At 37.1% G+C, this 12,990-nt stretch overlaps 2 protein-coding genes across 5 annotated transcripts in view; one reads left to right on the top strand and one right to left on the bottom strand.

Moving 5' to 3' along the window:
• Positions 1-3,695, top strand: part of gnptg (N-acetylglucosamine-1-phosphate transferase subunit gamma) — a 22,866-nt gene extending 19,171 nt beyond the window's left edge. For all 3 annotated transcript variants that reach the window (XM_059979681.1, XM_059979683.1, XM_059979682.1), the window contains 2 exons: positions 2,170-2,248; positions 3,244-3,695. In XM_059979681.1, the coding sequence (XP_059835664.1) occupies positions 2,170-2,248; positions 3,244-3,293 (129 nt within the window). In that variant the 3' untranslated portion in view covers positions 3,294-3,695. The remainder of the gene's footprint in view (positions 1-2,169; positions 2,249-3,243) is intronic.
• unkl (unk like zinc finger) overlaps positions 3,417-12,990 on the bottom strand; it is a 179,468-nt gene continuing 169,894 nt past the window's right edge. For both annotated transcript variants that reach the window (XM_059979675.1, XM_059979676.1), the window contains one exon: positions 3,417-12,990. In XM_059979675.1, the coding sequence (XP_059835658.1) occupies positions 12,835-12,990 (156 nt within the window). In that variant the 3' untranslated portion in view covers positions 3,417-12,834.

The raw sequence follows: 12,990 nt of genomic DNA, 5'->3' as shown, positions 1-12,990 counted from the left end.
CACCTCCTGTTTCTACCTTCTACTGAAACACCACCTTATATTCTGTCTGGGCAACCTCCAACCTGATGGCATGAACATAGATTTCTTGAATTTATGGTAATTCCCCCCCTCCCCATTCCCGTTATCCCCTCTCACCTTATCTCCTTACCTGCCCATCACCTCCCTCTGGTGCTCCTCCGCCTTCCCATGGTCTTTTACTCTCTCCTATCAGACCTTCTCCAGCCCTTTATCTTTCACCAATCAACTTCCCAGCTCTTTACTTCACCTCTTCCCGTTTCACCTATCACCTTGTACTACTTCCTCCCCTTCTCCTCCACTTTCTTGCTCTGAGTTATCTTTTTTCCCAGTCTTGCTGAAGGATCTTGACCCAAAAAATAGACTGTTTCCTCTTTTCATAGATGCTGCCTGGCCTGTTGAGTTCCTCCAACATTTTGTCTGTTGCTTAATCAGACTGAGATGTTACAGCAAAACATTTAGCCCTGCAAGTCTACACCAACCACTGTTCATCAGCTAGTCTGCTGCATGCATTTGGTCCATCTCTTTTAAGACCCATCCATCCAGGTGTTACCTTAATGTACCTGCCTCAAGTTTCTCTGGCAGTTTATTCCATATACTCACCCACTCTGTGTGGAAAAAGTTACCCTTCAGATCCAGGGTTGCCATTGCTGGGAGCGACTGTTCTTTCGAGACACGAGCGCAGAAAGCAAACCTGTGCTCAGCCCTGTAACTTTGTGAGGGCTAAAGCATTGAGGCAGATTTAAAAACATGGAGTCCGAGAGGAAACTGAGGTGTTCGGCACTATTTGCTTGCATTTGACCAGTCTCCCTCTCTTCTCACTACCACCAACGGATGGGAGGTGCAGGAGCCTTGGGTCCCACACTACCAAGTTCAAAAGCAATTGTTGCCCTGTGGCCATTGGGTTGTCCGACTGGCTTCACTTGCTTCAGCACTGAACTGACTCCATTGTTAGTACTCTGCAGCTCATGCTGTACGTGTTATGTGTTTACTTTTTTTAAAAAAACTATTTGCACAGTTTGTCCTCTTGCCCATTGAATGTTCAGTAAGTAGTCTTTGTTGTGTGTGGCTTTTTATAGATCCTTCATTTTGTGGGAGCTTGCAATAAGATGAATCTCCGGGTTTTATTTGGTATATATACTTTGATAATAAATTTGAACTTTTAAATCTTTCCCCTCTCACCCTACATCTATGGCCACTGGTTCTGGATTCCCCTGTCCTGTGGAAAAGATTATTTTCATTCATTTATGTATATCTCTCAAAATTTTAAATGTTTCTATAGGGTCACCCATCATTCTGCTGTGTTCCAAGGAATAAACCCTAGCCTGGCCAGCCTCTCCCTATAACTCAGGCCTTCCAGAGCTGGCAACATCCTAGTAAATCTTTACTACTCTTTCCAGTTTAACCACATCTGTCCTATAACAAGATTTCCAAAACTACAGAGTTTAATGTAACTGAACTTAAACAACAACACACACAAAATGCTGGTAGGCCAGGCAGCATCTATAGGGAGAAGCACTGTCGACGTTTCGGGCCGAGACCCTTCGTCAGGACTAACCGAAAGGAAAGGTAGTAAGAGATTTGTAAGTAGTGGGGGGAGGGGGAAATACGAAATGATAGGCGAAAGTGATACAGAGCTGGAGAAGGGAAAGGATCATGGGACTGGAGGCCTCAGGAGAAAGAACGGAGGGAGGGGGGGGAGCACCAGAGGGAGATGGAGAACTGGCAAACAACTACATATATCAGGGATGGGGTAAGAAGGAGAGGAGGGGCATTAACAGAAGTTAGAGAAGTCAATGTTCATGCCATCAGGTTGGAGGCTACCCAGCTAGTATATAAGGTGTTGTTCCTCCAACCTGAGTTTGGATTCATTTTGACAGTAGAGGCTATGGATAGACATATCAGAATGGGAATGGGACGTGGAATTAAAATGTGTGGCCACTGGGAGATCCTGCTTTTTCTGGCGGACTGAGAGTTCAGCGAAACGGTCTCCCAGTCTGCGTTGGGTATCACCAATATATAAAAGGCCACATCAGATGCAGTATACCACACCAGCCGTTTGAATTTCCAGCATTTGCAGATTTCCTCGTGTTAACTGAACTTAATGTAGCTTCTCCATTCACTGTTCCTTTAATTTTTTTTGTCTCAATTTAGGAGCGCAATAAACTCTTAGCAGAGGTGCAGAGGCTAAAGAATATACTGACACACCACAACATCACTACATTCCTGTCCGGTGAGTATTGCCTCACCCCTTTACATATCACTGCTTTTTTTTATTCCAGAGTGGGTCAGTTCTAATGGACGTGGTACTTGTTGAGGTGAGGTTCAGTATATCTTCCTGATGCTGCCCATGTGGTTTGATCTGGGTCAAAAAGTTGGGCCTTGCTTTTCCTTTTGTCTGAGGATAATGAGCATAGCTGGGAGATTTTTCATGGCTGTTGTCCTCCTCTTTCAGCCCTTTCGCTTCCCCATCTATGATTGAGATAATGTACATGTCACTCACCCTTTATTTCTGTTACCCAACTCATTTGAATCCCCTGTGTAATCTCACCATTCATTAGCTGATCTATCATCAGAACATAAAAAATAGAAGGCTCTAAATCCCTTCATTCCTGGTCCATGATTTACTTACATCACAGATGATCCTTTAGCTCAGCACCAAGTTCCATATGCACTCTGTCCCATGACTCCCTTAATATAAATCCAGATTACTGCAGAACCACCAGTTAGAAGTAAAAAATTTATGAATGCATCTAAAAACCCAATAGATGGGCACGCCCTATATTACTATCCATTTTAATTTGGTGTTCTAAGATTTCAGGTTACAGGAGTAATTGTTGAAGATGTAGTCCATTTGAAAACTGGTTAAATGTATTTCAGAATTCCAAAGATTCACCACTCTTGGTGGAAAAAATCCTCATTGATTTTTTAGAGTGTCCACAACCCCCCAATTTGTGACTGACCTCTGGTCTGGAAATCTTGTCTACTTTAAATTGTTTAATACTCTACCCCACCTATTTTAATTTTCTCCCTTTGCTGTTCAGTGGGAGAACAGCTTGGAACCAGGGAATTTTAGGTGTTTTAGGAATTTTAGGAGAATTGGAGGAACAAGAAATTTTGTGTTTGGGTTGGAGAACAGTAGGCAAGGAAGGGGGCTTATGAAAGAAATCAGTAAAAAGTTTCAACTCTGTACCATAGCATCACTAAAATGTTTCTTTTTTTTCTTAGTGAGTGAGGCCATACCAGCTCTAGCCACACCTCAAATCCCGGGACACTAACAACGGGAGAGAGGCCCCAGGGTTTTGGACGAATCACCATGTGCAGCAGATGAATACTCCGGACCTTACAACAGGCATTGTGTAATTTAGAGGAATGTTTTTGCTTAATGCAAACTCTGCTGGTACTACTGATTTTATTTTTGCAAAAGGAGACTGAAGTGTAAAGTTTGACTTCATTCTTGAGTAGATGGTTTTTAGTTTGTTGGTTTCTACATCTGAGATGTTAAGTAAAATTATCAGATTAAAGCTGGAATGAGAATGGTGAAGGGGTGTAAGGAGTTGAACTTTTAAAAAGCAAAATCACGTGAAATAAAACAACAAAATACAGGGGATAATGCATAAGAGTAGCTTGGAGAGAGAAACAGAACTTCAGGTCTGTAGCCTTGCATTGTGGTTAAATAAGTAAAATGTTAATGAACTACTGTATATAGCTTCCTAAAATTAAAATCAACTTTGAAACACAACTGGATTTTCTTTAAAAGATATTAATGTGTGGAATAATTAAAAGGGTCAAGATTAAGACAGGTGTCAGACTGATTTGCCAGTGAGCATCTGTCAACTCCTGTTCCTGAACAAATTCTAAACTACAGCAGGACCATGGTGCTTTTGACAAGTGGACGGGCATTACATTGCAACCTCGCTATTAATGAAGTCCAGCTGTCATTTTCTTTTGTTCTGGGTCGGCTTCTAAAAGTACAGGTGAAAACATAAAGCTACTGCAATAAACAGTAATTAAACAGTTTACAAAATACGCATCTTCACCCATTACAGAGATCCCCTTAGCCAAAACAGCAACAGTCGGTGTTGCATTTTAGCTTTGCAGCATTCAGTAAAACCTATTTGGCTACTCCATCTATCCAACTGGTCCAGTGCGCCACCCAATGGCTAGGACTCTGTGAAGTAAGAACTGCATTCCCTCCCACCACTCCAGCCTCAACCAGGTCAAATTCGGTCACCAACATGATGGATAAATGGAACCGAGTGGTATATGGATGTGACCAAAAGTTTCTCCTTGTTGCAACCTGACACTGAGATACTGTAGGTTGGAAACTATTTTCATTGACTTTTTCAGTACAAATTCCTTATTTCTCAAATCAGAATACTGTTTGAGTATTAGCTATTTGCAATTTGGATGTGGTACTTCCTACAAGTGAATGCATTTTTTAAAATAATGTATTTCATAAGCTTTGGAATGCTCCTGGGTAATGATGTTACATAGATGCACATTCAATCTAGCACAAATAAGCCTCTACCTGTTCGTAATTGGTTATTCTTCAGTTCATTTGTGTGAGCATTTTAGCCTACTTTAAAGAATTTTGCACAGAATTTTAAAGCATTCAATCTCAACTCTCTATATGGATGCATCTGTTTCATGGAATGAAGTCAATTTGGTGAGGTGCTACCAAAAGCTTGCTATTGCGTAGTGGATTAACTGAAGATTGAATGTTAATTTGCAACTTCAGACTGAAAATCACAGAGCAGAGAAAAACTATTGTTAAATTAACATGAGTGTTTCAACTCCAGAGCACCCTGTAGGGTGTTAATGAGCACAGTGCTACCATCTGTAGTGCCTGCTGGTTAGTAGTCCCCACCTCCATACTATCTCACTGTGGAAATAAACAGCTATTTATCCTTTGTAGAGCAATAAAAATAAGTGACCAGAGGTTCTCAGCAGGTAGAACAGCATTGAAGAGGCAGGTATTTATGTTTTGGGTCAAAACCCTGTATCAGGAATATTTCTTTTTTTAAAGTTGCTGTTGACACCACTGTTAAATTGCACTACTAGTAAAGCTAGCATAATTTGTTACTTCCCATTGAAAATTAGGAACTATAATTGTATGGGATGTATAGTACTGTTGATTCCCAAAGTTGCAATACGTCTATGGCAGGAGGTTGGAAGCGGACAATATGGATCAAAAGGACGATCCAGAATTTATAACCTAAAATTAGAAAATGGCACCATAACAGCATGAAAAATGAGAACTAAAGAAATAGCTGACAGCGAGAAAGGTATTTGAAATAGATACTAATTATTTTTTCCTTCTGTGCCATTGACAGCACTCTTATTTCTACCATGTCAAATGCAAAGCATATGGCTTAAATTTGGAAACCAGAACAAAGTTTTTAAATGCTTTATCAATAGTAGAAAGGGTCATTTATTAATACTGGTGAGCATGGAAAAATATCCCAAATAGCATCATCGTGGCCCAGTTTACTCCAAAACTTAACATTTATTTTCTCCCCATGGCTAACTCTATTCCGTTAGAGAAGCAGAGTGAATAGTTTATTGAATACATTGGGGTGACTGAGTATTAAACTAAGTTCAAGGAGCACACTCCATACTTGTAACCTAATCACAAATTAAGACACTTGCCACAGGAGAAATTTTCAAGTGTTACTCCCTTTCTGTAATCCCAAGTAAACTTAGTTTCACTTGCAACAACCAGATTGGAACAGGTTACTCAATCACCCACTAACGCAAATTTCCAAATTAGATTTGGGAATCACCTGGCTATGAAGTTTCAAGACGCAAAGTTAGGTAAGACCAGAGAATTAAGATTAGTCATACTCAATTTTTCTCTTCATTTTTAAGTCCTTAAGAATGAAAGTAGTCTGGGAGAAAGAGAAGCAATGAATAACAACACACTGAGGATCAAAAATTATTTTAATTCCCATATTGATAATAAAAATAATTCCATGAATTCTGTAAACCACTGCATAAATGCTATAGTGTAAAAATCTTAACAAGTGTTAACAATTTAAACAATGAACTAGAGTAAAATGATTATGCATTTATAAATACCTTCTGTAAGAACATTCCATTCAGATCGCCATTGTTTGTGTACACTCACCTAGACTGCATACAACAGGCTTCCATAAATTAATACACAAAATGAAAAATTCCAATAATATTCAATTAAGGTCTTGTTTTGACCACACAAAATTAATATACCAAGACAATATTTCAGTAATATTTAGACACTAGTTAAGATATGAGCTATTCCACATCAATACATAAATCACAGAGTCAGGGATATGTTACTAATGTAATACATTTTGCCAGTAATGTAATTGAATTCTTGCACCTTATGATTTTGAATGTCAAATTTTCATGAGAACAAGGTGGGTAAATTAGTTTGTTGCAGATCTGAAGCAACTATTTACTGGTTTAGCGGTTTTCTATTCATGCAAAGTTTCAGATTGGTCAGTCCTGTATGCCCTCTGATTTAAAAAAAAATGCAAGCGGCATACATAATTATGATTGGATTAAAGCAAAAAAAGGTGAAGGGGCCAATTGGGTATTTCATTTGAAGTGAAATGGTGATGTGCACAGAAACTAGCACAAATACATAGCTGCTGGATTTTTCCAACAGCCCATCATGCCTGCTGCCCTTGGTCATAACAATAACCCCATTCAAAGAGCTTTCAAAATAAACAGATCTATAAATGCAGCTTGACTGCTACAGAATGGTTTACAGATTGTTCCTTTAAACCCTGAGAAAATACGAGTTTTTTTCCCTCCCATTTCATTGCTCTTCCCAGGCTGAGGAACTTGCATATAAATATTCTGAAAGTGTGTTCACATAGAAACTAATTCCATTAAAAAATTAGAATTTTACAGCAAAGGAATTATCGTCAGGTAAAAGATGAAGGCTAGTCTCAGTAATTGGCCATCTCAGCACATCTACCACCTGTCAATTATGGGCTTTTATATAATGAATCCAATTTGTTTCCATGAACAATTCTGGCAGTAAAAAGTTACAATAACCAAGATTAACTATTTGTTGTTGCTTAACTTGTTTGTCTTTGATTAATGTTGCCCGTGGTGATTTGGGGATTTTCTGTAGCATGGACCAATTGTGAAGTGGAGCAAACTATGTTATTAACTTAATTAGTTATAACAATTATTTCCTCAAACCCTGCAGAAAATAGGTGTTACTGTAATAGCCACAGAATTATGTTTTATTGACATGGCAGCAAGCTATTTCAATACTGAAGCATGTATTACAATAAATGAGCCTTAAAGCCCGCCTACTGATGTGCAACAAAGTTATCACTTGCTGGAGGATACAAGTTTATTCATAAACTGAAATGCTGCACTTCTGCTGAGGGCAATCAGGGAAGACCAAAAGCACAGCTAACAATTCTCCAAAAGGGGTAATCGGAATATGACGAGGAACTGCACTACTCCCATCTTCATTAATAGGGAAATAATAGCAAAAGGTTCAGCCACACAGCAAACGTACCTATTGAATCAAAGGGCACAGGCACTGGATAGAATTCAGGAATTGTTAACATTATCCTTCCTGTCTCAAAAGAATAAACTCAGACTGCTTAGTATGACTGACAAATCGTATCAGTTAGCCCATATCTCACTAAACTATCTGTAATTGGGATTGATACAAATCTTTAAAAATAGCGATGGAGATGGATTCATAAAATAAATGACAAGTTCTGTCAGGCCATTATGTTTGTGGTGGTTGAAAAAGTGCAAACCCACCTAATCCTATTTCCCACGCACTAGATACTTAAACCCTGCATTTCATAATTCTTACAAATACGTCAAGCTGGTGTAGAATTCGACTCTAATTTGGAACCACTGGGCAATGTGGTTAACCGTTATGTGGGGGAAATAGTTTGTATACCAACACACATTCAGTGACTTCACATACCTGGGAAAGATTTATTTCAACCCTGACAAGCTACTCACTATGGGAATTTCAGCAATTTATTCGTTATCACACTGCATGTAACTGTACCACCTTCCTAGTCTTAAATGACCAAACCCAAAACTCAAAGTCTTAATTATAAAACACATTAGATAATGTAAATGTTTATCTTTGATATATTTTTGTAATATAGTTGGACAATTTTTTCTATACAATTGGTTCCTTGAGGATGGGGCATAGTATTCAGCATTTAATGTTTGAGTGGCTCTTAAGGCAGTTTTGGCACTGTAGGTTACTTTTTTTAAATGCTCTTTGTTGACCATTTACACTTTTCTACCAGTTTGGCACCATTAATGCTAACCATTTCTTCCACAGGTTACTTCTGTGCATACTTCATACTTAACATATAGCACAAAGTGTGCAGGTCAAAGAAAACTTACATTTAATATATACATTTTCCCACTATCACTCAGCAAAATGGAAGGAACTACAGAAAAAGAATCAAACGTTAATTTACTGCAAATATTTAGGATGTTGTGGGTTCAGGATTTCATGTTTCTTATCAAGTGCTCTGCAACTTCAACTTTGCATTTCAATTTTGTTTTTAAATTGGGAGTTCATTGAGTTCTTTCTTGTACAAAAGTTACACTAATGCTAAGTAGTGGGGTTTCAGAGGATAAATGCTCAGCTGGTGTTGTGAGGCAGTAGTTTACTGTGAGGCCCAGGTCACTCAGCATCTCCAAAGTATTTTATAATTTATAACTGACAGATCAGGGAAAAAAAAATGAATAAGTTAATCTCGTGCTATCTAGGTTTAAGACAGTGAATGTGTGATCAAACGGTTCACTGCTGCAGTGATGTACAAGCTTTGGTACAGCACTGACATTGTGCAAAGAACAAAAAAATATAAGGTTAGTTAGGACTAACAAGATCTAATGGGAATAGTGACAGCTATCTCATGAAATGATAATCCTAGCTCAGGCTGTCTATATAATTTTACAACATATCAATTAAGGAAATTAATTTGATTGGGCCTTCTGAACAAATACTGACCCATGAAGCCCAAGAGGGAGGACACCAATAAAACTACAGGCAATCTGGTATTTCTGTTACCTTTATAAGTCTTTGGCTTGGGCAGGTAATAGGCAAGTACTTGGAGAAAGCAGTTAAGAAATTGCCTTGTCAAAAGTATTTATTTAGAGATACAGCATAGAATAGACCATTTGAGATGCACTGCTAAACAACCCGATTTAACCCTCAGCTAATCATGGAACAATTTACAATGACCAATTAACTTACTAGCCAGTACGTCTTTGGACTGTGGGAGGAAACCAGAGCAACTGGAGAAAACCCATGCATTGGAGAATATACAAACTCCATACAGAGGATACTGGGATTGAACTCTGATACCCCAAGCTGTAATAACATTGTGCTAACCACTGCGCTACTCTAAAGTTGACTAATAATCTTGCTTTAATGCAACACAAATTCTTAATACTGATTTATATCAACTCTTCTTTTTCCTGCCATACTGTTTCCTTCCAATTACTAGATACTGGCCAAATTGCTAGTTTATGAAAAGAGAGTGAATACTTAAATGTATAATGAATACTGCACGTCAGTCAATGGCGCACATTCAGCACACAAAGTGAAAATAAACGGGGCTTGTTTTTCCCAAATCGTTGGTTTTCTATCACAATGATGGCAGAGTACAGTACATGCAGTAATGAACGAATTTAGTTACATAGTTCCTCATGAATGCCAACAGTAGTGCACAAGCAATAATATGTAATAGGTTTAACCATTAACATGTTTCAATACAAAAAAAAAATCTACAAAATTCTTCTAAGCAGTTTAATTAAGCATTGATGCATATGGCCACTATTTCTTTTGGAAAAAATAACAAATACCAAGCAAAAGTTTTCTTCACAATAATCTTGAATACATGAAAGTAAACCTTGAATTGTTGACTGCTTATGTAAAGTTGCTATTTTCCCCAATACAATTTACTTAATAGCTGCTGAACTCAACACAATCCACATTCTTTTAAAGAAATGTTAGCAATCTGTGATCAAAGAGCATTTCATGTAATAAGTTTCATTTTTATACAAAAAGTGGAATTTTTTTTCCCTTATTGAGAACATGATACAGAATTAAAATTTCTAATTTTGGTCACTGTTTCAGCAATTCTGCCTATAACAAGCTACCGTTTAGTATATACATGTCTTGTTAAAACTACAGATAATAAATTGCTATACAGAAAAGTTCTTTGGCAAAGACTACATGTGATCCAGAAGTCCATTATAACACTTCACCAAAGTGCAAAGTGCTTGTTTGGTTTGTGCACACAGTTCAGCAATAGTGGAGGATAGGGAGAGATTGAGATTTGGTGGGTGGATGAAATAAATGAATTTCACATGGTAAAATTTTATTATTCCAGAACAGGGGTTTCCAACCTGAGGTCCACGGATCTCCCTCAGTTAATGGTAGGGGTCCATGGCAAAAAAAAAGGCTGTGAACCTCTACTCTAGAAGCAAGTTCAACTCAGTTGCAAAATTTATACTGATGTGCATAGAATTTTTATCAGAGGTGGAAATTACCCACCCAATGACATGATGAAAACAGTCTCTAAATCCACAGTGTACCAGGACACAAGTTCCTCAGTTTACTGCATATCTACAAATGCATTTAAAGGTTAGTGACAGTGTGTTTCATGAAATTGGTCCTTAACCACTGCATTTAGTTTACTGTACTATACAGAGTTATAGTCATTTAGACTTTCAATTAATAATGGACCCATCATCGAAAGAGAAGTATACACATAAATTCAAGGACATTAATTCTGGCTGCTTTTGAGGTTTTGGCTTAGATAAGTTAATACAATATTTAATGTCATTGATACTTGTATAATTTAAAGACCTCAAATTTATTAATTATACATAGAATGGGAATTTCAAAGTTTTCCTGATTACATGTTACTGTAAACAATTAAAATTTAGTTCAGCTGCCTTAGTTCAGATTTTTTTTTAAAACACGCTGTTTTGATGCAAGTTTAAATAGTAAGGTTGGTTGTAACATCAAATCCATAACTATAATGATTAGTTTCTACCAAACTAGCCCCTTCCTCAGTTACTTGTTTCAAGGATGTTCCAATAAGGACTTGGACTCCTCTACTCCTCTACACTTACACATGGGGCGAAACAATATTCAAGTCTTAAAAAGATCACAAATTTTAAAATTAATGGTGAACAACATTTTATGATCCATTTACTCAGGATTTAAAATATATGTTACTATAGGTTTCTTTGAGCACTTTGTTGACAATATTATTAATGGACTTCTAATACAGAATGACAAGAAGTGAAGACAAATAATTTAAATCAACACAGTAATAGGTCAGTTTTTTCCATTCTTAATTACAACTTGTACATACAATGCTGTTGAATCAAGTGACCAATGTAAAAGAGAGGAAAGGTCTTAGCCCTCCAGTAAGTATACTCAGAAATCAGACAGAACAACAAGTGGTGGAAATTTCAACATCCACAATCAGTATGGTTTTATCCTGAATTTTATGCACCTTACCTCTTTTCTATTAAGAGAAAGCTGGTCTGTGGTTTTGCATTAATTATATATTTAAGTATAAATGTGTATATATAATCAGTGCAAAGATTTCACAAAGTACCTTTGCCTGTCTGACAAAAGTTGTCATTGCAATTCAGGTTTAGGCAAGGCAGAAGGCACTTGGTAACAGTGGCCAGAAATTAGATAGTTATTTAAAATACTTAAAAGGCTAGGAGTTGCACCAACAGAGGAGGAAAAAAAAACAACTCATTAAAAATTTTTGTGATGCTAGCTACAAAATCTCCAACCACAAGCTGGTCAATGCAGCTTACTTTGGAGAAAAAAAAAACAAAAAAAGACTAGTTCATTTTATTATATAAAATAGCAAACTTGTCTTCAGACTATTTGTTTGCTTAGTTTAGCATATGTGCCTTTATGAAACTGCTGCTGGTTATCCTTTTAAGCATTAAAAGTTTGCATTTAATTTATAAATTGAAAAATGTAAAAATCCTAGCAAGTTGCACAATACTAATATTTATAATTGTACTTAATTAGAATAGGAAATCTAACAATGTTCACTGTACTATAATTTAACAGTAAGAATTGGAATACCAAATATCTATTAATAGGTTTCACAGTACACATACAAAGCTTTATATCATCACATATTCTGAAAAAAACTACAAAGCAGCTTGAAAGCAATTTATTATATCCTCTAAATGAAAAAAAAAATACCCAGGTTAACAAAGTGCTTTACAGGAAATTAAACCTCTTCACATAACCTAGTCTTTTTTTTTCCTTTTTAAATTTTATATGTAAAATACTAGAACATAAAAATGCTAAAGCTGCAGTGCTCTGCATGCAGTATTCATTGGAAATACACAGCAAGTTGATCCTACACTAGAACTTGGTATCTGAAGTGCCTACAGTTTACTTCAATTGCATTTCTGAATGCATGCGGTAGGGTCCAGTTGTAAACTTAGAAGTGATGGAAATGCAGCAACACTGTCTATGAAGCACGGTCAGACTAAAGCAAACTGTATAGCTAAACGTGCTTAACAAAATACCAAAGGAGTTACTGTGAATAACAGGTTTAACAAGATGCATATAGCAAGCTTTCCTAGTGGAAAGAGCTATATGTATTTTTTTAAAATTAGTCATACAGAGACAAATGCTGTATTTTGTAGGGTAGGATGTACTCACTGCGTAATATAAAATATTTCCAACATGAGGGGGCACTACAGCTTTGATTTGTTAGAATAGTGTAGTCGTTCTTCAAAAGGCTAGTCCCTGTACCTAGAATATATTCATCACCAGTTCATTACTTTAGTTTTACAATAGGGACATTCAATTTTGTTAGGTGCACAGTGCTCACAGAGGACATAATGCTGGCAAGGCTGGAGTAAAATAGAACGGTCACGTTCCTGGCATACAATGCATTTCTTCGACTGCAGCTGATATATTAC

The sequence above is a fragment of the Hypanus sabinus genome, chromosome 9, assembly GCF_030144855.1.
Source record: "Hypanus sabinus isolate sHypSab1 chromosome 9, sHypSab1.hap1, whole genome shotgun sequence".
Taxonomy (NCBI): domain Eukaryota; kingdom Metazoa; phylum Chordata; class Chondrichthyes; order Myliobatiformes; family Dasyatidae; genus Hypanus; species Hypanus sabinus.
Note: the sequence above shows the minus strand (reverse complement) of the source record. Positions and strands in the feature narration are given on the sequence as shown.